The sequence below is a fragment of the Culex pipiens genome, chromosome 3, assembly GCF_016801865.2.
Source record: "Culex pipiens pallens isolate TS chromosome 3, TS_CPP_V2, whole genome shotgun sequence".
NCBI classification, from domain to species: Eukaryota; Metazoa; Arthropoda; class Insecta; order Diptera; family Culicidae; genus Culex; species Culex pipiens.
In genome coordinates this window covers 73,520,406-73,544,644 of record NC_068939.1, presented here as the reverse complement: position 1 = coordinate 73,544,644, position 24,239 = coordinate 73,520,406, and the positions used below count along the sequence as shown (strand labels likewise).

General features: G+C 36.0%; 2 protein-coding genes across 7 annotated transcripts in view; one reads left to right on the top strand and one right to left on the bottom strand.

Annotated features, from left to right (window-relative positions):
- Positions 1–24,239, top strand: part of LOC120416544 (uncharacterized) — a 161,455-nt gene that overhangs the window by 60,973 nt on the left and 76,243 nt on the right. For all 6 annotated transcript variants that reach the window (XM_052710078.1, XM_052710079.1, XM_039578275.2 and 3 more), the window contains one exon: positions 5,121–5,757. The gene's annotated coding sequence lies outside the window, so the exon portion shown is untranslated. The remainder of the gene's footprint in view (positions 1–5,120; positions 5,758–24,239) is intronic.
- Positions 13,999–19,278, bottom strand: LOC120416547 (uncharacterized). The gene is made up of 6 exons (XM_039578277.2): positions 18,943–19,278; positions 18,664–18,861; positions 18,260–18,451; positions 15,099–15,270; positions 14,328–14,407; positions 13,999–14,249 (listed from the first exon to the last, which is right to left on the bottom strand). The coding sequence occupies exons 1-6, from the start codon at positions 19,226–19,228 to the stop codon at positions 14,041–14,043; spliced, it is 1,137 nt and encodes a 378-aa protein (XP_039434211.1). The 5' UTR covers positions 19,229–19,278; the 3' UTR covers positions 13,999–14,040.

The following is a 24,239-nucleotide window of genomic DNA, read 5'->3' as shown; positions in this document are numbered from 1 at the left end:
TAGAACATCTAGGTAAGTAAAGTAAATAGTTAAGTTACTTAGGAAAGTACGTAACTTACGACCGTCATCTACGATCAACTTATGGTACTTTCGTTTGAGGGCTAGTTCCGCACTGAGTACCGCACTGCGGTGTTTTTTGAGCTGCAAAAGTGTTTTTTGAAGAAACACGCGCTAGTTCCGCATGAGTTCCGCAACCATCTTGGAACTGAAACTTTAGTGCCGCACTCGACATTTTTTTCAGTTTCATGCAAGTTCCACGCACACTAACAAATCGACGTCGTCGTGCTATCTTGTCGCACCCGCCTGTTCGACGTTCCGAGAAAAGCGCGTTTTAATGTTTGACCTTGAATAAACAAAACGAGAGCACGCAATGTAAACAATAACAAACACGTTTTGTTAGACTGACCATTCTGTGCATTTTCCCGAAGTTTGGTTGAAGTTGGTTGCTGGAGTCCCGAGTTATAATTACAAATGTTTACGGTAGTCTAGCTTGTACGTGCGTCAAACGCAACCTGACCTGAAATCCTTTCGGCCTTTTGTCGCACTTACATCAATTTTCAGGGAGTTACAAGATAGCACGACAAGATTAAAACTACTTTTATATGAAAAGTGACAAAAAATTTCGGAGCTTTTTTGGTTTTCATTGAATATCTTAAGATTGAAATCGAATTTTGGGGATCTGTGAAGGTCAAAAGATGTGGCATTGTGAGGTGCACAAAATGGCGTTCTTAACTAAATGTGGCCCAAAATGCACGTACGACAAGTTAGCACGACGTTACTTTTCCATTTCCATTGTAGAAGATCAGATTCATTTCCATTGATTCAAGTTCCTAAGCTAAGTACAATTTTCTAACACGCAGAAAAATAAGGCATACTTGAATCAACAAAACGTTTTGTTGATTTGAAAATCAAGATTTTTGTTGAATCAACGCTAAACGTCAAAGCAGCTTTTTCAAAACAACAAAACATTTTTGTGGAATTGAGAAAATCAAGGTTTGTTTCAACGCAAAATCTGCGTTGATTACATTCAACATTTGTTGAATTAAACCTCGTACAGGCTGATCGTACAACATATTTTTCTGCGCGAAGCTTAGTGATGGTAGATAGAGATGGTTAAAACTGTCAAAAATTAATTTCATGTAAATAATTTATGACTACTTGCTTCATTTCATCAATTGATCGCTGTTTTATTTGTCAATTCTTCTCGTACAACATTTGCCATTGAAACCTCTCGAAACGGATGTCCCCCAACATCCCTCGTAAACTCTCCGTCTGTTTCAGAACCAGTTTCCGCCGCCATGAATACTGGATGACCCAGTTTGCGGGTTTCGACTTTGAATTGAGTTTTCCTTTACAACTGAACTGAGCAGCAACCGTCAACGACGAGCTTTCGCCCACCCAGATGTCACCGCGGCAAGTTTATTTCCTGGAATTTCCCTCCTCCGTATATAAATACGGTTACTGCTGACTTGATGGCTTTCCGAATTGTCACGTACTCTCCTTCTGGTCCTCTTGGAAGCTGGGAGTTTTCCTCGGGTGCATTCCAGAAGTGGCGCACTTCTGCACACACACACACACGCTCAAGTGCTTGATGAGTTCCATAAAAATGCTTTGCTCGACGTTTCTGCAGCTCCAGCAGACTCTCCCTGGTCCTGGGGGTTGTTTGCAATATCGATTTTCCTTTTTACCTTTTCAACCTTTGCCGGCTTCTCCGGCCAAGAGAGAGAGAATAAAGCACAAGTGCGTCAACCCTCCTCCACCGGAGTCTGCCAGCAATTCCGGGCCATGATTGCCTGCTTAACTTTTTGTTCATGCTGTTGTCCTCTTCTCCGGAAGTTGGTGCTGATGCCGAAAGAGTTCCTCCTTCGAAAACACCACTGCCTGGCAGAAGCCGTACAGAATGAGATTTTTTGCTGCTTCCGGCAGATTTTATCTGCGGCGACCCGGCCCCCGGATGTGGTGGAGATGCAAAGTTTCGATAGGGTGTGGGAAAAGAAGGGGGGTCGTTCGCGTAAGACGTAACGATGCTTGTAACATGTCCTTTGAAAGCGTTACGGCAGGTTATGCAATCGTTTCGTGGAATTGCTGCCGGAAGGAATGCGACAAAAACAAATGAAAAGTGGACATTTTTGTCAGCATACATCAGCTGGTTGTTTGATGTGTCTCGGAAATGGCTTTCAGGTGTGGCATATTTTCTAAAACAATGTTATGTAGAAGGATCTGCTCGAGATATACACACTAAAAAATTTGGAATTTTACATTTAACGCAATCGTTCATCTAACGTAAAATCTGATCGTGTAATTGATATATTGATGTAAATCTCGGTTTATTTTGACGTAAATTCATCAAATTCCCATTTACCTAGCTTTACATCTTGCAAAACATAAAATTACGTCACAAAGAACCTAACATTACGCCTTATTTGATGCACATAACTGGAGCATCAAATTTGATGTAACGTTACATCAAAGTTGATGTAATCGTACATCTAATCAAACCCAGTTTTGAGTTCTTGGCTCTTTCGTGTTTGACAGTTCCATGAATCATCGCAGCAACCGCCATATTTAACAACGTGTAGAAAATTGTTCTTGAGAAGATTTTTTCGAAGATTTGCCGTATCATGGCCCGGTCAAACACGGATTCTTCGCCAAATCTGGCGACCAAAGTGATTATAAACTGATAAATAAGGTAAGCTTGGTGAAATTTGTCTGTGTCTTGTAAAATTCACACTATTTTTTCCGCAGATAGCAGTCACCTGTTTGCCGGTGTATCGAGATCAGAACCATGGACTGATCCGTAACAACGAGGAAACAGACACGTTTCACTTGAGGGATCATGAAAAGTGCCGTTGGAGCAGATTCTTGTTAGGAAGAGGAAAGGAAGCCTAAACTGTGAACTGAAAATAATCGACAATTCGGTTGAAAACAATGAACATAAATTCCAATAAGATTTCCCAATCCCAATGAGCGCACGTTCCCAAAATCAATCGTGTAATATTACACGACCAATTCAAAATCAAGCGTGTAATATTACACGACCAATGCATGGCGTGTAATTAGATGTAATTTTACGTTTTATTTGACGCTCCAGTTATGTGCATCAAATAAGACGTAAATTTACACGTTTTTTTCTTAGTGTGTACGTAAGAAATCAGTTTTAAATTTTTATTCATTTCCATATAAATGTTCTATATTTTGTCGCACATCCGTTTTGAGCTAAATTGAGTCAAGTATGCCATTTTGTGCAGCTTTGATTTCATCAGCTTTTAACCTCAACATAACCTCAAAACTCAATCTTGAAATATACACCGTAAAAACGTATAAAGCTAGCACTTTTTTTTTGTATTGAAGTGCCGATCAGATCGTGCTATTTTGCCACAGCCTGCAAATGTGTCAAATTGGATAAAGGAAATTTTAGTCAAAAGCCGTTTTATCCCTATCACACGCACGTCTACAGTTCAAATTTTGTTAAATTATAACTCGGGCCTCGGACAACTAAATTAAACCTAATATATGATTAAATAATATAACTCCAAACTATTCAAAAAATGTAAACGTTTTAAAGAATGAATAACAAATTTTGAAAAATATTGCTGACAGATGAACAAATTATTTATGGGAAACAGAAATTGAATGAAAAATATTTAAAAAGAGGGTTTTTGATTGTTTTTTTTTTATTTTTTTGTCTAAAACTTTTTAAAGATGTTTCACAAGACAAGAATAGTAAGCTTGACATAAGTTAAAAATACTTTTGAATTCTAAAATAAATTTCATTATAATAAATATTTAAAAACCTCTTGAAGCTATTAAAATTTTACGTTCATGTGTGAAAGAATGGTAAATACTCATAAAAACCTGAAACAAGAATAATTTCTTTTATAAGAATTTTAAAATGTATTACAATTCAGAGACCAATCTAGCAAGAAAATCAAAGAACTGTTAATATTTGAAAGAATACAAAAAATCATAGAATCATTACAAATAAAAGAATATTTTTTTTTTATTATTTGAGTTAAAATTTTTCTCGTATTATTTTTATAGGAACTGTTCATGTTTGAAAGAATGGAAAAACTCTCGACAAAAAATTGGGGCAAGAAATAAAAGGATTTGAAAGAATATGAAAAAATGTTTGCATCTAAAAATATCTCGTAAAACTTTTTAAAGAATTGTTCAGCTGTACGCATTAATTTGCCATACGAATTCTCATTACGAATCATGTGTACTTTTATTTAAAAAACTTATAATGTATTTAGTTCTTTTAGCTGATGTTCTCTGATGTTTGAATGAATGGAAACACTTCCAAAACATGAATTATATTAAAACAGTATACAACTCTATAAAATATATTTTAGTTCATACTTTAATGAAACTTCTCAAAACTGACAACACTATAACTAAAACAAGGACAAATAATTTTGGAAAAAAAATCTAAAACTTTTTGCCCATGTTCGCATAAATGTCTCATATGCAAAAAACAGCAAGCTGAGAAAAACGCAAGGCAAGTTTGTCCCACACATCGCAAAGAAACTCAATTTCCTTCTGATTTATTGAACAATATACTGGATGTCTTGAAAAAATAAAAATAAAAAATATAATAATTGAAATTATAAGACTGAATAACACATTACAGGTAAATAAGGCTTTCTAGTCAGAAATTAACAAAGACATTCAAAGTATGTGTACATGACAGCTGGAGGTTTGTTTGCATCAGATTTCCTATCTCTTTCTAGCAAAAGTTTTTTTTTGTCAGGCGATTTTTTTTTACTGACCGCCCGATATGTCAGCCAACAAACTTCGCAGGGCTGTGACAGCTCGAGCTTGATCATTGTTTGTATCAGAACACTCTGACGAGGAGTTCTTAATTTCGTGGTTAAATTATATTTTTGTTAACTGGGCCTAGCAAGCCTTATTTGAATTTAAAGATTTGACGAAAACAATTTTTTGGCGAAAAAAAAACTTTATTCACAAAATTCGATGACTATACAATTGAAAAAAATAAAAAAATGACAAATATTGCCCAATTCAAATTGCCTCCCTCACTCCCTCGAGTTGATTCAGTCATGCGTGAAATAGTTCTCAATTTTTAATAATGAAACCCCTTTTATTCTCGTTTTTTGCAGATCTCCCTGGGCCCAACAACAGCAACAATAACCCTCCACCGAGCGTGTGCATGTGGGGATTGCGTTTTTGTTGTGTTGCACACATTGATGTGACAACCCACGCCAAGGACAGGCGTGCGTGCGTGTGTGTTCGTGCCCAAAAAGAAGAAGAAGCAAATGTAAACACAGAGGCGCGCTTTGTTTCGCCCTTTTGAAAAAAATAAATAAAAAAAGTGAAGCAGGCAGAAAACAAGTGTTGTGTGTTCCCGGCACCAGATAAAAGTGGGTTTTCCCCGTGTTGAAAACCGACAAAAAAAAAAGTAAAATTCAATGGTGTGCGCCAGTGTGTCTGCCGAATGCCGGTTGTTTGAGGTGGTGGTGTAAAGTGGTGTAAAAAATTGAGCGGGAAAAAATAATACAAATTTGCAAACGTCTGCAGAATGACGACCGCGACGATGACGACGACGACGTGCCGGTGTTTGGCACTGTAAAGTGTTGTGCTGTGGAGGGTTACCAGACGACGTGTGTGTGTGTGTGGGAAGTTACACGGAGAAGGTGAAGCAGGTGACCAGTGGAAGAACCTGTGCGCAGAAGGAGATCCAGTAGCCAAACACGGGAACATTCCACGTTTATCAACTGATTGGATACACTGCTAAAGGTGGGTGAACGTAACACTTTTAAGTTCCTTTAAAAGATGCTTTTAATATTGGCAAAAATATAGGCAAAAAAACATGTATGGGTTAATAGAGGAGAAAATCGTGACGTCAGAAATGAACTCAAATCACTCAAAGTTCATTTTGTGAGTGACTTTAACATTTTGGCCTAGTTTGACAGCTACCTCGTTCCCAGGATTTCTGTGGGAGAGAAAAGGAGGCGAATACTTTATGAAAATCATACCTGTCCAAATTCCTAGCCTCAAAATTTTGTCGCGAGTTGCTTTTCTCCTCTATTCTACTGCCCAATTTTGTTCCCGTGTTCAGGAGGTCAAAAACTCTTGTCATCCCAAAAAACTTTTTTTTTCTTGAACATCATCTATTTGTCTTGTTAAAATTAAAAAAAAGTAAAAAATAGGAAAAAATCTTCATAGATCTAGGGTTTTTAGTAACATTTACCCTCCCTGTAAAGGCTTTTGAATTGATCTCAGTTGAAAAGATTCTGGAGCAGAACTGGTCAAATATAATAAACACTTATTGAATTGAAATTGAATTGAAGCATATCTTAAATTTTGTATTTTGTAATCTTGCTGAAACTTTTGGGTGCCTTCCATATGAGCAATTCTCTAAGATTTCGGTCATTCGATTTTCTTTTGTATTTTTTAATCCGGCTGAAACTTTTTTGGTTCCCTCGGTATGCTAAAAAAAGCCATTTTGCATCATTAGTTTGTCCATATAATTTTCCATACAAATTTGGCAGCTGGCCATACAAAAATGATGCATGAAAATTCAAAAACCTGTATCTTTTGAAGGAATTTTTTGATCGATTTGGTGTCTTCGGCAAAGTTGTAGGTATGGATATGGACTACACTGAAAAAAAATGATACACGGTAAAAAAATTGGTGATTTTTAATTTAACTTTTTGTCACTAAAACTTGATTTGCAAAAAAACACTATTTTTATTTTTTATTTTTTGATATGTTTTAGAGGACATAAAATGCCAACTTTTCAGAAATTTCCAGAATGGGCAAAAAATCTTTGACCGAGTTATGATTTTTTGAATCAATACCGGTTTTTGAAAATAATCGAAATATAAGTCCCAAAAATTTTCAACTTCATTTTTCGATGTAAAATCAAATTTGCAATCAAAAAGTACTTCAGTGAAATTTTGATAAAGTGCACCGTTTTCAAGTTAAATCCATTTTTAGGTGACTTTTTTGAAAATAGTCGCAGTTTTTAATTTTTTTAAATTAGTGCCCATCGAAAAATTAAGTTGAAAAATGTTTGCGACCAATATTAGATTTTTTGAAAATATCTGTATTGATTCAAAAAATCATAACTCGGTCAAAGATTTTTTGGCCATTCTGGAAATTTCTGAAAAGTTGGCATTTTATGTCCTCTAAAACATATAAAATTAGTATTTTTTTGCAAATCAAGTTTTAGTGACAAAAAGTTAAATTAGAAATCATCAATTTTTTACCGTGTATCACTTTTTTTTTCAGTGTAGTCCATATCCATACCTACAACTTTGCCGAAGACACCAAATCGATCAAAAAATTCCTTCAAAAGATACAGATTTTTGAATTTTCACATATCATTTTTGTATGGACAGCTCCCAAATTTGTATGGAAAATTATATGGACAAACTAATGATGCAAAATGGCTTCTTTGGGCATACCGAAGGCACCAAAAAAGTTTCAGCAGGATTAAAAAATACAAAAATTAAAATTAAAGAAAAAAGGCCGATTCCGTAGAGAACTGCTCATATGCTCTAAGAAGGCATTTAGCATCATCGGTTCTGGGTGGCTTTGACTCGTGCCTTTCAATACTGTGGGCTGGCGCTCGCACTGATCTTACATAGTCACTTCTATTATTCAGGGTGACGCGGGGTCGACGGAAGGGGTTTTATAAAAGTAGGGCTAATATTATTGTCGTGCACCGAAAGGCATAAAAGTTGATAGCACTTAGACATAAGAAGCATAGAAATGCATATGAATGGAAACTACAGTAGGTGCTTTTCATTTGGAATTAAGAATCGAACAATGTAGTGGCCGAGTGATATCCTGAGGTTGTATATAGGAAGGGGGCGTATGGGGCCGGCCAACACGTGGTGTTTGTGCCCTACTTTTTTATTGGGCATTAATGGTTTTAAGAGGGGATAGGGAGGTTTTGCTGGGGCTCTGGTGGGGAAGCGACAGGAATGGACGTGATTATTGGGGATGGGGGTGACTGGCATGTTTATGGGTTAGTGTGGGGGTCTGGGGGTGAGGGGGGGTGGATGGGTTTAATTTGTTCATGACTATTAGTCGTGGAGGAGTGAGTGGGGGCGGGGCAGGCGGCGGCTTGGGCCGGTTTTGAGGGACTTGGGGTGTGAGACAATGTATTCTACCGAGGTCGCTTTTGTTTTATTATTGTGGGTGTTTGTAAATTATGGCGATGTTGGGGCGTCGTTGGGTGCTAACACAGTGGGTGTAAACTGACAGGGTTTTTCAGTCGGTAGCGATAAAACGTTAAAAAAAAATACTGCCTAAAAAATGATTTATATCTTAGACGTGGTGTTTGTAACAAATTTGTTGATTATGCCATTAGTATTTTCTAATACTTATTTATTAAGAAAAGATAAAAAAAAACGAATAAAATGGTAATTTTTTCGTTACAATTGCATATTTATTTGAATATAAAGGTGTACTTTTCTAAATCTTTTTTTTTAAGTTCGGAATGTAGAAACAAATTTTGCCTCACCTTGACTTTGCGTTGAGTCATAGAGGGTTATTGTTATCTAATCAAGTTTATTTTTATTGTTATCTATTTTGCCAAAAAAGGCTGCATTTCATGTCCGGTACCAAAGTTGCTGTTTAAAATAATGTTACTCCTTCTTCAGTTACACAATCGCTAAAATGTAGTCACAGTGATAAAATTAACCTCGTTTTACATTTATCGCCACACCGGAGCTTATCACCGTTGATCTACTTTACATCAACCAAGATTATCTGCACTCCGATACCCAATTTCCCGTTCCGTCGAAAAAGCATTCAGCTGTCAAAACGATTAAAACAGCTTTGTTGCCGTTTGTCATGCCGGCCGTCTGCGTCACTTTTGATACCGCGGGACTATCCTCTCGGAGCGAGATGGAATGTCCCCCCACTGGGGAGGGGTCCACGTTCACTATCTCTCGTTGCCTGGGCCAGGTTTGTTATTTTTATGAGTTTCATTTTCATGCGGCTTATTTTTGATAGCCGACCCCACGACGATGACTGCGGGCTGGTTATAACCCTTGACTGTCTCATTAAAAATAAATAAAATTTCTGAAATTTTCGGTTTTTTCTTAAAAGATAATTTCACAAAATTTCATGTTGTTGCTTTTAGCAGGTTGGATCATCAAGGGTTAAATACATTTGAACCGTTGTCCGCCGCAGTCCAAAACGGTCCAAGCTGCGATTGCACTTTCATTTTTGTTTAATTTTACGATATGCCAACTAGCGGGGGGCTGGTCACGTAACTTAAAACCGGAAACCGGACTTGGGAGAGCTGCCACGGGCCTCCGATAAGATGGGGCAAGTGCGGCCGGCGGTTCGCGATGGTGTCAGGTGATTTCAGGGGAAGGTTAACGACCGAGCCGCGGACACTTTGGCATGGCTTAAGTTGTTTTGAAGGAATTAGCGCCGTTCAGCTAATTGAAACTATGTGGAGAGTGGTTTGAATGTAAAACGAAGAAATTAAATTTAAAAGATATTGTGTATTTCAGCTAAATGGATGTTTAAAGAACATTAAACGAATTGATAAAAGATTTTAAACAAAATTTAAAACTTAAAAATTGTTTGTAATTGGGTATTTTTTTGCTTATTTTAATAAGGCTTATTTTCATCAGAATTACATCAAAGTATCCTTAGGTTTCATATCTTCAATCAAAATTATTTCAAAATACATCCTTTCTGAATCCATTCCAGAAAGATTAAATCTGTTTTGCAAAAATCTTCATTACCCTACTTCATTCATCATCATTGAATAGGGCACACACACACAAAAAAAAAACAAAATTAATTCGCCATCCACCTCGAACCGGAACCGGGTGAGATTTTAGCGAAAGCCTTCAGGGATCTCTGAAAGGGCTCTCCGACCAAGTTTCCATTTGCGGGAGTGCGACAGCCCCGGTGACCCCGCCGCAACCATGGTTTGCTTGCTATTTTTGCACGGCATTAGTTGGTTTGCCTTTTGGATCGTCGTTTTATGCTTGCTATGATGCTACCTTAATTTAATATCTATTCTAAGCATGAAAAAAGTTAGAAAAAACATTAAAATTTTAAATAAAGACATTAAAACTTAGGATAAATAAAAAAAACCCCTCTAAGATGATAAAAAAAATCTTTTAATTGATCAAAAATCTAGCCGTTTACCCTATCTTCTTGGGTTCTCACTATGAATTCAAAAGGGTGCAAAATAAGCTGGTTTCAAACGATTTCAGAGGTTAGCTCTACACGTGCCTTAGTGGGAAGTCCCAGCTGAGACATTTCTGCTGAAATTAACCTATTTCAACTCGTGCCAAAGCCTTGGTATGTTGAACGGAAGGATTCGTAGAAATGACGAAGCCATTTTGAGTTGATGTTGGTTTACAAGTTGCGGTGAATTTGTTATGAACAGAAGTGGTAGTTATGCTTTGATTAAAAATGTTGAACACCATGAACTTACGAACTTTGTTTTCAATTTTCCATTAAACCAAACAATGGTTTACAGATCGATATTTCATGGTAAATCTCTTATCTATTCCATAAAGTGGAATAATGCCTTTTCCAATAGAGCAGTTATCTACGAAATCGGTCTTTTTTCTTTAATTTTAATTTTTATATTTTTTTTAATCCGTCTGAAACTTTTTTGGTGCCTTTGATATGCCCAAAGAAGCCATTTTGCATCATTAGTTTGTCCATATAATTTTCCATGCAAATTTGGCAGCTGTCCATACAAAAATGATGTATTGAAATTCAAAAATCTGTATCTTTTGCAGCATTTTTTTTATCGATTTGGTGTCTTCGGCAAAGTTGTAGGTATTGATAAGGACTACACGGTAAAAAAATTTGCTATTTTTAATTTAACTTTTTGTCACCCAAATTTGATTTGCAAAAAAATACAATTTTTTTATGTGTTTAAGGCAGTGTTTCTCAACCGGTGAGGAATTTCCCCCTGGGGGGAATTTGACCATTCTTGGGGGGGAATGAGGATGCAATAGAAATGCAATGCCTATGAACGAGCTTGCAAAAATAATCCATATCTGAAACATTCTTTGAAGCTATCGAATTGGAAAGAAAATTTCAACTTTTAAAATATTAGTCCTTTGGGTTTTTATGCAATTTTAAAAATAAGCAGATTTAATAACATAGAACGGATTTTTGAAACAGATTTTTTCAGTTTTTTTTCTATTTTTAAGAGATTGTACAAACTCTCCTAAAATTTAACAGTTCTTTGAAAAATAAAAATTGTGGAAGTTTTCGCATTGCATTTTGAAAAGTAGATTTTATATTTTTTGTGAGTTCACTCTGTTGTCCTTGTTTATCGTCAGTTTTATATAGATTTAGACACGAAAAGATCCTCCGATTTATTTTGAAAGAAACATTAATTCAATCAGGAATAGTTTATTAAAAACTACAATCGTTAAAGATAACTATATGAACTTATCGCTTAAAATTTAAGTATTCTTTAAATAATCATAAATATGACCATTTAATTTCACTTTTCAATTTTTTTTTCAGCCAGATTGATTTAACATGTTCAAAAAAAGCTGTCTGGAAGAAAATTTTTAACATTTTTGGACTATATTCTGTAGTTTATTTTCCAAACTGCAACACCCGTTCATGAAATTGGGAACCACGAACAAAGTGTTCAAATGCCATGGTACGATTTTCAAAAACGTACCATGGAATTTGAACACTTTGTTCGTGGTTCCCAATTTTATGAACGGGTGTTCACGATTTTGGGAACTCTTTTTTCTCCGTGTATTTCTATGTTTTGCAAGATTTTTGTCCTATATTGAATCATCAGTCTTATGATATCCATTAAACCTTGAAATTATTTATGAAATTTGATAAAAAATTTGTTCCAAATTTTAGGGGTAGGGGGGAGAGGGGCGAGGGGGGAATGCAGTTCATGGAAATTTGCCAAGGGGGGAATGGAACGAAAAAGGTTGAGAAACACTGGTTTAAGGGAACATAAAATGCCAACTTTTCAGAAATTTCCAGGTTGTGCAAAAAATCTTTGACCGAGTTATGAATTTTTGAATCAATACCGGTTTTTGAAAATAATCGAAATATTAGTCCCAAAATATTCAACTTCATTTTATGATGTTTAATCAAATTTGAAATCAAAAAGTACTTTAGTAAAATTTTGATAAAATTCCGATCTTTTCGAAAACATTTTTTTTAACCAAGACCAACATTTCAAAAGGACGTAATATTGAATGTTTGGCCATTTTGAAATGTTAGTCTTGATTTAAAAAAATGAAAAAAATATCGAAAAGATCAGAAAATTTCATAAATGTTTCATATTTTAACATTGAAAATTGGACCATTATTTGCTGAGATATCGACGTTAGACGTTAGGGTTTTTTGGGTGAGACTTGGAAAACATCAATTTTCATGTTTTTAAACCTTTGCATGGCAAGATCTCAGCAACTAAGGGTCGTATCAACAAAGTTCAAAATAGCAAAATATAGATAATAATACTGGTGTTTTTTTATAAATACTTTGATAGCACTTTTGTATGAACATCTGTCAACATTGTATGAAGATTTCCAATGGACAAACTAAAACGGACGAAAATACTCATAAGACGAAAATACTCATAAGGGACCATCCATAAACCACGTGGACACTTTTTTGGGAATCTATTACCCCCCCCTTTTTTGTATGGATCGTGGACAATTGGCATACCCCTTCCCCCCAATTGTCCACGTGGTTTATGGATGGCCCCTAAAGGTTAAATTGAAAAGGAAAAGTAGTTTTTACTTCGAAATTCAATAAAATGGAAAATACTTTTAAACGAACCTGAACATTCTTAAAATAAATATGTTTAGTTTTTAATTGTTTTCAGCTGATTGCACTCAGAATTTCTCTGACATTTTGAAGATTTGAGAAAATATATTTCCAAAATGATCCAAAATTTGGGCCAGAAGATACAAACTTTTAAAAATATTTGCAACAGCCTTTGGGATCGCAACTACAAAAATGTATGAAATGTTTTGTTATATTTATTCTTAAGACTGAGCTTGAAATTAAAAAAAAAGTTTGCCCAAGGACAAAGCTTTAAATAAAATTTGTAAAAGCCTTATAGCTGACTTTTGCCACCCTGTCTGAAGTTCTTAGTTGTACATTTTGAATTACATTTCGGTTTTGGGATCGCCTTATTCGAAATAGTTTGAAGTTATTTACAAAATATTCTGGTAACCATGCCATACAATATGTTTCATGTTTGACAATATAGTAGAACTGAATGTTAGAATGAAAATTACATAGGTCGGTATTTTCAACGAATGAAATAAGTCTAAAGGAACACATTTTTTTGAATGATGATTTCTAGGAACATTCTAAATAAAAAAAGCCAAGATCAAGCAAAAAGGTAGATTTTATGTTATTGTTATTTCCTCTGAATCAATCAAGGTACAACATTTCGAAGAAATGGCAAACAGATAACCCACTCGATGATGACCCATCGTACCGTTGCTCAACCAGCTGACTGTCGCCAGTCCAGTGTTGTCCTCAATTTGCTGTCATATCTAACATGACTCAGTCCCTGTACGTGTTCTTTGTGGGAACTTCCCCGCAGTTTGTGTACACTTTGGCGTATGGCACCGGTTGGACCGCGCGCACGTGAAACATGAAGCCACAAACAAAAAAATATACAAACTAAGAGACCACCACCTTGGCGACCTTCCCGACCCACATTGCAGAAAGCGTGCCCTTTTTTCCACCAATGTCAACAGTTTTCGTATAGCAGTGTAGCCGCAACAGCGCCGGACCAACGGATGTTTTCTGCAAACGATTGTGAATTGCAAAAAAAAAGAAAAGAAAAACGTGCGGGACGACCTCCCTTCGAGGGTGTCCGATTTCTGCACTCAGTTGAACGAAAATGCTAGATTGGAATTTGTTTTCATTTTTGAAATAATGAACGTAATGCCGATACTCGCCGGCGTGCCATCCGAGTGGCGATGCCAAGGACAAGTATTTTTTCCACTCCACTGAGTGTACCGTTCCATAAACTAGACCACCACGTTTGACACTCGTAAGAAACTTTATTACAGTACGCTATTCTTCATCGTAAAATTCCGAGTTATATATGAACTTGTCACAGCTCTCGGTGGGTCGAACGTCGGTCGAAACGACGTACCCGTCGCCGTCCACGCAGAACAGCTGACCGTTCTGGTCCTGCAGGTATTCGTAGTTCCCGTTGCCACCGCAGGACAGCGTAAACGGTATGCCGGCCTCCTGGAAGATCTGAGTATCGCGGGCACAATCTGCGAAAAAAAAAGATCAATAAATAACATTTCTTTCCGTGCTCAACCAATTAGACATCCGGGACACCCGATACCTACTGCAATTAACCGATGAAACCATACTGGAGCGGACCTGGTAGGAGCCGATTTTCTTCCCGTCCCGCCAGGTGCAGTAGACCCTGTTGAGCAAGAAGCAAGGTTTGAACAAATAACAATTACCGTCAGTGGGGGTGACTATGGGTCAAAAAACGATACATCTCTCGTAATTTCTTAATAACAAAAACAATTTAAACAACATCGAAAATCTTTCAACGTAGATTTGTTCTTAGATAGTTTACTGACATTTTCCCAAAATATGGTGGATTTTGATGAACACTACTTTAAATGCCAATAGTTTGAAAATTGACCCAATCTCACCCCTTAGAGGGGGTGACATTAGGTCAAATGAAACTAAAATGATGCTCAAATACAACGATATGGTAAAAACAAGTCATCCAACAGTGTTTCTTGTTCGAGGGAATCGTATTGACATGCTACAATGTTTGAAGTGGAGATTTTCAAACATTTGGGTAGTTTTCGAGCAATTCTAACAAAAGTATTAGAAAAATGATTTTTCGAGAGGTCATTTTTGGCCAAAAACGTACCTCAACTTTAGACAGCTGCCAAAATAACAGGATTTGTTCTAGGAACGAGATTTTTTCAGCGAAGTCATCTTAAGATGTCCCCTACACAACCCTTTTAACAGAATTCAGTTTCAATGAGAAGAACCTGAGAAATAGTAAAATCCGTAAAAAATCACTTTGACCCAATCTCACCCCCCAGACCCAATGTCACCCCCACTGACGGTACTTGGAAGGCCGCCGTACGTACACTCCGTTTTCGATTTTGTACGCCCCGTACGTCCCGTCGTAGTCGCACTTGACCGCGTTGAACGTGACCCCGATGGTGCCCCGGGTCGCGAACCGCTTCTGGATCGTCTTCTGGGCGAAGGCGGCACTCTCGCACTGCCGCAGGTACGAGTCCCCGTGGAGGGTGGCGTTGTCTTGGGAGTTTTGGGAAGATGGGGAGAAAATAAATCGACAATTTAGAAGTTTTAGGAGTTTTGGGAGTCGTCTCCCTGCTATTAAGACAAACATCAACATGGTTTTGTGTCATCAACATCAACATGTGTTGTGTGTTAGATATGCAATTCTGCAAATAATTACAATAATTACACCATTTTTTTAGAAGATGAAAAACGGCAAAAGATTTTCATTTTTAGTCAAAAACGTCTTTCGTTCCAGATTAATTTAGGCAATGTTGCCACACGTCAACATGGCATTTTATTTATTGATTTTGTGAACCTTTGAATGATTTATTACTTTTTTGCAACTGTCAAAGGTGTATTTTTTTATAATTCTCCAAATTTTTTGATCAGCCTTAGGCAAAGTTATATGAAAATTTCTTTTCAGAAAAGTAAGCACACGAAAAAAAATCCGATTTTTTATTTATGTTTTCTAATCTAATTGAATCTAACCCTAGCGCAGCAATCCTTTCGGAAGCATCTTGGCCAGGCGAACTGCGTAAAGTTAACCGCAAAGATGATTCGTTGAAGTGGATTGAATTTGAGTACGAAAGTTCAAACAACGCTACAGTTCTGAAATTCCGATTTTTTATTTCACCTTTTTACACCAAAAATCAAACTCCCAAAAATAGTTATTTGCATCTTTTGCACTTGGGTTGATTTGTGAGTTTCAGAAATAAATATAATTTTTAGAACCGTCAGTGGGGGTGACTATGGGTCAAAAAACGAAACACCTCTCGAAATTTCTTAATAACAAAAACAATTTAAATAACATCGAAAATCTTTCAACGTAGATTTGTTCTTAGATAGTTTACTAACATTTTCCCAAAATATGGTGGATTTTGATGAACACTACCTTAAATGCCAATAGTTTTAAAATTGACCCAATCTCACCCCTTAGAGGGGGTGATATTGGGTCAAATGAAACTAAAATGATGCTGAAATACAACGATATGGTAAAAACAAGTCATCCAACAGCGTTTCTTGTTCGAGGGAATCGTATTGACTCGCTTTAATGTTTGAAGTGGAGATTTTCAAACATTTGGGTAGTTTTCGAGCAATTCTAACAAAAATATAAGAAAAATGATTTTTCGAGAGGTCATTTTTGGCCAAAAACGTACCCCAACTTTAGACAGCTGCCAAAATAACAGGATTTGTTCTAGGAACGAGATTTTTTCAGCAAAATCATCTTAAGATGTCCCCTACACAACCCTTTCAACAGAATCCAGTTTCATTGATAATAACCTGAGAAATGGTAAAATCCGTAAAAAAATCACTTTGACCCAATCTCACCCCCCAGACCCAATGTCACCCCCACTGACGGAACTTTCAAAAATTTGTCCAAATTTGCAATCAAAAATGAATTTACATTGCAAAGCAACTCTTGTATTTTTTCTATTGTTTTAGAAATTCGAATGCCTATGATTCATAAATGTCCAAAATAAATGTTTTTTAGCTGTTTTAAGGTGGTTGATGGTGTCCTTCACCTTTGGGGCAATGACTGTCAATGATGGTTCTGAATTCAGGGTCCAGAAATAGTAAATTTAAATGATACACTATTTGTAAACACAAAGATAACCATTTTTTTATTGAAACATTCTGAATCACGATTTGAATGTTTTTTTTTTTCTAAAACGAACATGGCCGCCAAATGGCCGATTGGGGATGATCCCTTCAAGAGCCTTAAAGAATGATGTTTTATTTATTTTTTCTCTTTATTTCAATGATAAATCTGATTTGGTTCCCTTGAATTGAAGTCGTGATTTAGAAATTCTTTAAATATATTTTTTTCTCAAACATGATAAAATTAAAAAAGGATTACTTTATCATTGAAAATCGAATCAATAGTTTCCAATAGTTTGGGGAAAATGAGAGCTTAGTGGGTAGTACTTTTAAATTTGTATGTTTCCTAATTTTGATTCTTTGCAAAAATCAGCTAAAATTTGACAAAATCATTTTTTTTCCAAGTTTCAAATTTTCTTTTATCGATTGGGACCATTCACAAACCACGTGGACACTTTTTTTGAAATCGCAAACCCCCCCCCCCCCCCCAACGTGGATAATTTCCATACAAATAAAATCTTTTTTGTATGGAGCGTGGACAATCGCCAACCCCCCCCCCCCCCCCCCCTCTAAGTTGTCCACGTGGTTTATGGATGGTCCCATTTGATGTCTTTGGCAAAATGGTGGATTATGACTTAACAGAACTTTTCAGAAAAAGGTACATTACACCGTCCAACAAAATTTCTGCGCAGTCTCAACTCGAGGGGAAGCATGAAGTTTATGGTCCTCAGAATCACATGCATTTTGAATTTTTCAAAAATATTCAGTTTGGGCCGAATGGTTTTTGTCTCTAAAGTTTGTAAGGAGAAATAGTGCTGTTCGCTACTCCCACATATTTCATGCAATTTTTGGATTGTATGCAACAACGACACACCGCCCCAATTCTCCATACAAATTTTGGAGAAATACCATTCGGCCCAGACTAAATATATTTGAAAAATTCAAAACACACGTGTTTTTGGGGACTCAAAACTTCATGCTTCCCCTCGAGTTGAGCCTGTACAGTCATTTTTGTCAAGTTTTGTTGGTCAGTGTAATCGAATAAAATCCGATTATTTTATTTAGCTTTTTACAATTTTAAGATAAATTCAAGATTGATTATCTTTGTTTTAATTCAAAATTTTCTGACATGCTTAAAAAGACTAAAAAAAATCTGGTAGAGAAGCTAAGATTATTTTCAAAATATGATTTTCGGTCATACAAAGTTTTAAAAATAATTTTTAGATGCAAATTCAAATGTGCAAATTGGAACAATTAATGATGCAATATTGCTACATTTAACACATGTTGCATCCACAATACTTTTTTTTAATCCAAAAATTATTGCGAATTTCTAGAGAACTACTCTAGAATTTAAACAAAAGTAACCATTGTGATAATTCAAACAGCTGTGACATATACTCACAACATGGCAACAGCTTCCACAGCCCGTCGTGCACCACCGTCGTTCCGATCAGCGGGTCACCGCCGTACTCGTCCGCGCACCAGCACACCCCGGAATCGCACTGCAACTCCTCAAAGTTACCATTTTGGGTGCAGTGCAGGGTCACCGTGGTGCGTCCTTCGGCCTCCAGTTTGGCCCGCCGCCGGCTGCACGCTTCGGAAGTTGAAAAAAAAGAGTGCAGGTTGTGTGTTTTACATTTAAATTGGACCATTGACGTAACTAGATTGGAGTGTGGGACATTTCATCGAAATGGCATTATATCGAATGAAAGTTTTAGTTTTCTGTCAACTAAATTATTCGGTAAATCGACGATTCGACGAAATGACCCACTCCCCTTAAAAAGGTCTTATCTTGAAGTTGCGTACCACACGTCATGGTGGCCGCGTTTTTGTACCAATCCCAGCCAAACAACCGGCGGCCGTCTTCACTGTAGCAGAAACAGCGCCCCGAAAGTCGATCACCTCGGCACTGCCGGCTGGCGTAGGTTCCGTCCACGTTGCACCGCGGGTACCAGCCGGCCCACTCCTCCTCCTCCTTCATGTGGATCGTGTGGAGGCAGGTCGCTGCGGTGGAATTGTACGAGAGATGATTTATTGCGCACTCTCTCTCTCATTGTAGTAGCTTCATCTTCCGCAAAAACTCACTCTGGTCGTACAGGCACTTCCGGTCGCACTTGAGCCCGGGGGCACACCGCCGGTTCGGCACGTTCACGTTGCACACCTGCATGTAGCCCTGACCGCCCCGACAGCCGGGACAGCAGCCGTCCAGCGAGGCGCCCGAGATGAGAACCTCGCCGGGGGCGCAGTCCGACTGGCGCAGCGACGAGATGCACCCGTAGAAGCCATCGCACGAGGAGAGTGGCGGCTGGGATTGGGCGGGCTTGAAGGTGGTCACCAGGAAAAGGAGCAAAAGAGTTGACAGCAAGATCATGCTGGTTGTTTTCGGGGAGAAGTTACGAACTCGACTGGAAAGTGATATCTGAACTACAATGATGTAGGGACAGAATTGTGGCCAAATGATGATAAGAAATTGTAATTGATTTTCCGTGTTCTACCACTCTGCGCACAACGTGTAGATTTTGTTTTCAGTTGGTCGAAATACAATTAAAACAATTCCACTTTTCATGAAAGTTGGTTTTAAATTTATTTCACCTTCGAAATCGCCGTTATTGTTTTGCTTTGATGGGGTGATGATTAATCTCAAGATTAAGTGGTCAAAATATTAAGGTCATCAGTTCCACATTTTTCGAGATATCGTTGTTAAAATGAGCGTGGGTCAAAATCGTCTATTTTCCGTTGTTCAATGCTAAATTATGTTTTCAAATTTTTACTTGTTGTACTGTATACTGTTTTAAAAATTGAATTGAAATGGAGATATGTATCTTGTTTTTCTCACGAATTACAGCTATTTCACGATTAAAAATTTCTAGTATCGGACAATTTTAGATTTTTTTTGTAGAATTTTTGAAAATAATATCTTTGAATATATTGTAAATCTATTTTTGCAGTCGAAAAACTCCTTACTTTTCCTGTCATTCTCGAACGACGAAACAGTCTACTTTTCTCTACCAAAAATAACAGAATCAGATAGTAATCATTTTCAAAATAAATTGAAAAGTTCTACTTTCCAGCACTGAAAAGAATGCTGTACTTTTCAGCACTTGTTTGGAAAAGTATTTTTTGCAATTCCGTCTTGAAACTTCCTACTCTTCCTAGTTTTGTTAAAGTAATAGAGCAGTTCTCTCAGATTTCGGTCATTCGATTTTTTTTTGTATTTTTTAATCCGACTGAAACTTTTTTGGTGCCTTTGGTATGCCCAAAGAAACCATTTTGCATATAATTTTCCATAGAAATTTGGCAGCTGGCCATACAAAACTGATGTATGAAAATTCAAAAATCTGTATCTCTTGAAGGAATTTTTTCATCGAATTGGTGTCTTCGGCAAAGTTGTAGGTATGGATATGGACTACACTGGAAAAAATGATACACGGTAAAAAAATTTTGATGATTTTTTATTTAACTTTTTGTCACTTAAACTTGATTTGCAAAACAAAAACACTATTTTTTTTTTTTTTTGATATGTTTTAGAGGACATCAAATGCCAACTTTTCAGAAATTTCCAGGTTGTTCAAAAAATATTGAATTTTTGAATCAATACTATTTTTTTTTTCAAAAAATCGAAAAATTGGTCGCAAAAATTTTTCAACTTCATTTTTTGATGTAAAATCAAATTTGCAATCAAAAAGTACTTTAGTGAAATTTTGATAAAAAGCACCGTTTTCAAGTTAAATCCATTTTTAGGTGACTTTTTTGAAAATAGTCGAAGTTTTTATTTTTTTTAAATTAGTGCACATGTTTGCCCACCTATAAAAAAAATATTTTTGAAAAGCTGAAAAAATTCTCTATATTTTGCACTTTAGAACTTTGTTGATACGACCCTTAGTTGCTGAGATATTGTCATGCAAAGGTTTAGTAACAGGAAAATTGATGTTTTCTAAGTCCCACCCAAACAACACACCATTTTCTAATGTCGATATCTCAGCAACTAATGGTCCTATTTTCAATGTTAAAATATGAAACATTCGTGAAATTTTCCGATCTTTTCGAAAAAAATATTTTCAATTTTTTTAAACAAAGACTAACATTTCAAAAGGATCAAACATTCAATATTACGCCCTTTTAAAATGTTAGTCTTGATTTAAAAATTTTGAAAGGCGTGGTAGCCTCTGAATCCCAGTATGGCCTGGGTTAAATCCCAGATGGACCCGGTGGCATTTTTCGAGACGAGATTTGCCTGACCACGCCTTCTATCGGATGGGGAAGTAAAACGTCGGTCCATTTGCGTAAAAGAGGTTTTGGGTGACTCACCACACATAATGAGCAGAAACTTGCAACAGAGACCACAAAAGACCCGGGGGTCGTTAAAGTGGATTACTTTGCTTTTTTTTTGCTGAGATATCGACATTAGAAAATGGTGTGTTGTTTGGGTGGGACTTAGAAAACATCAATTTTCCTGTTTTTAAACCTTTGCATGGCAATATCTCAGCAACGAAGGGTCGTATCAACAAAGTTTAAAAATGCAAAATATAGAAAATTTTCTCAGCTTTTCAAAAATATTTTTTTCAAAGGTGGGCAAACATGTGCACTAATTTTAAAAAATGAAAAACTGCGATTATTTTCAAAAAAGTCACCTTAAAATGGATTTCACTTGAAAACGGTGCACTTTATCAAAATTTCACTGAAGTACTTTTTGATTACAAATTTGATTTTACATCAAAAAATGAGGTTGAAAAATGTTTGCGACCAATTTTTCGATTTTTTAAAAAAAATCTGTATTGATTCAAAAATTTATAACTCGCTCAAAAATTTTTTGCACAACCTGGAAATTTCTGAAAAGTTGGCATTTGATGTCCTCTAAATTTTTTTTACCAAAATTTTTTTTACCGTGTATCATTTTTTTCAGTGTAGTCCATATTCATACCTACAACTTTGCCGAAGACACCAAATCGATCAAAAAATTCCTTCAAAAGATTCAGATTTTTGAATATTCACATATCATTTTTGTATGGCCAGCTGCCAAATTTGTATGGATAATTATATGGACAAACTAATGATGCAAAATGGCTTCCTTGGGCATACCGAAGGCACCAAAAAAGTTTCAGTGGGATTAAAAAATACAAAAATTAAAATTGAAGAAAAAAGACCGATTTCGTAGAGAACTGCTCAATACTTTTCAACATTTTTTTTATTTAAACGATTTATTGACAAAATACATGAACTTTCGACTTATAATTTCACTGAATGGGTGTTTTTCAGAAATGCAAAAAAATGTTGTATGGAACTCGTTGCAAACCTCGATTTTTCAGCACTTGTCGTATTTATTCAATTCGGTGAACCTCGTTGGATAAATTTACACGTGCTGAAAATATCTTCTTTTTGCAACTTGTTGCATAAACTACTATTTTACTGATTTCAAACCGAATAATTTGTGCTCCAAAAACTGTACCAAAAAACTCTAACCTCAATCTTTTTTATTTACTTTCCTAAATTATGATACATATCTCGGAATTGTTTGTTTTTTGGTTCGTACAGTGAATGCAAACACATTTTTCTCAGAGTTGTTGGCCCGTTCAACAAGAAGATTGTTTTTAATCAAGAGACACTTAATATGATAATATAACACTATTTAACGGAAAATATATATTTTTATCAACTTTAAATTATCTGGAAATTTTAGATTGTGAACAAGATAAAACAATATTTTCTATGTGTATTTTTTTGAAACCAAAAGACGAATCATTATGCCTAAATATTTATAAAACAAGGTTTAAATTATTCTAAAAAAAAAAAGCTTGGAAATTTGTGGAACTAGCTAATTTTCTAGCTAAATTTCAAAAAAGCTTCAATTTTCAATATAAAAACACCACACCTCTATATTTTTTTATTCAATCCTTAGAAAGTTTATAATTGAGTGAACGATAATTATCTTAATTTAGAATTAAATATTCAAATCGTCTTGATAAATAAAATTTAAACACAAAATTCGTGGCAAACATTTTTAATTTTTGTTCATCGTTTATTTTTACATTTAGAATCAAATTTTGGATTAAGGGACCACCGCGCTGCCCACCATCGAAAAAACGGCTAATATCCACTTTTGGCAAAAACGAGATATTAGCACCAGGTGGTAGAGGATGTTCCAACGCATCTCCTGGAACTTGAATTTCACTGAAATAGTGTTTAGACTTGGCTGCCGATGCGAGAAACCAAACGGCTAATATGCCACTCTTATGGGAAATTGCCTTGACGGAGATTTTGTGACAAACACTAAAACGCGTTTATCTCGGAATACTTGATTTGGCATAATAGCCGAATTTTCAATTATGGGCAGCGCGGTGGTGCATCGGTTGGAAATAGACGATACACTTTAGGAAAAAAACTACCATGAAACCATGAAAACCAAAAATGTATCACCTTATTTCTTTTTTTATTTGGCTAAAACTTTCCAGGGGCTTTTATATGACCAAAGGAGCTAATTTGCATCATTGATTTGCCTATTTGGCTACTATTCATACAAAAATGGTATGTCAATATCCGAAAATATATACAGTGGACTCTCTGGTTGTCGATATTGAAGGGACCGTCGAGAGCGGGGGTTATCAAATTATAGAATGAAAAATCAAAGCAATCTATTTGAAGGGACTGAAAAATTTATTGACAGCTGGAGCAATATTAATATCGAGAAACAGCCAGAGAGTCCACTGTATATCTAGGGAAAAAGAATTCTGAATTTCTGCTCAGAAAATGATGTTGTGTCTTCTGCAGTTATAGGTATTGGTTAGGACATATAAGAAAAAACCAGATACACTATAAATTTTTTTACCTATTTTTAAATTACCTGTTTTCCTCAAACACGTATTTTTTAGATTTTAGATTTTTCATCGAAAAACGCAAAAATAAGATTTTTTAAATCAAATGTTGATGTTTAAAAAATACCGAATATAGAAAATTCCATATTTTTTGTATAAATTCTATTTTTCAATAGAAAAATACTTCACAAAATTTCAGAAAAAGTGCTCCAATGTTAAGTTACAGTCGGAGAAAAATTCCTTTGAAATAGTATTATTGCGCATTTTGCACTTCTCTAGAGTCCTGCGCAATTATTTTCATCACAGTATCTTTTGATCACAGTGATTTTTCATCACACTTCCAACCGTAACCATGGAAAAGTTGTTTTTGTTTGTAGCTGGTTTGTTTTTTAAAATCAGAAAAGTTTTATTCGATTCAGATATTTTGGACGGATAAAGGGACCTGTTTCATCGGTTTGGCAGTCTTGCAGAGAGACGATCTCAATGTGATTAATTTGGGATTTCTTTTTAGTTTCGTGAAGTCCTATTTAAGGGTGGTGACACAAATTTCACCAAACACTGCCCAGATTACAT

What these genes read in the sequence shown, in the direction of transcription:
- LOC120416547 (XM_039578277.2), bottom strand. Translation starts at nt 19,228, where the DNA reads ATGATCTTGCTGTCAACTCTTTTGCTCCTTTTCCTGGTGACCACCTTC. An exon ending in CGCGGCCACCATGACGTGTG is followed by an intron (nt 18,452 to 18,663) that starts GTACGCAACTTC and finishes CAACTTCCGAAG; the next exon opens with CGTGCAGCCGGCGGCGGGCC. An exon ending in TACAAAATCGAAAACGGAGT is followed by an intron (nt 14,408 to 15,098) that starts GTACGTACGGCG and finishes CTTGCTCAACAG; the next exon opens with GGTCTACTGCACCTGGCGGG.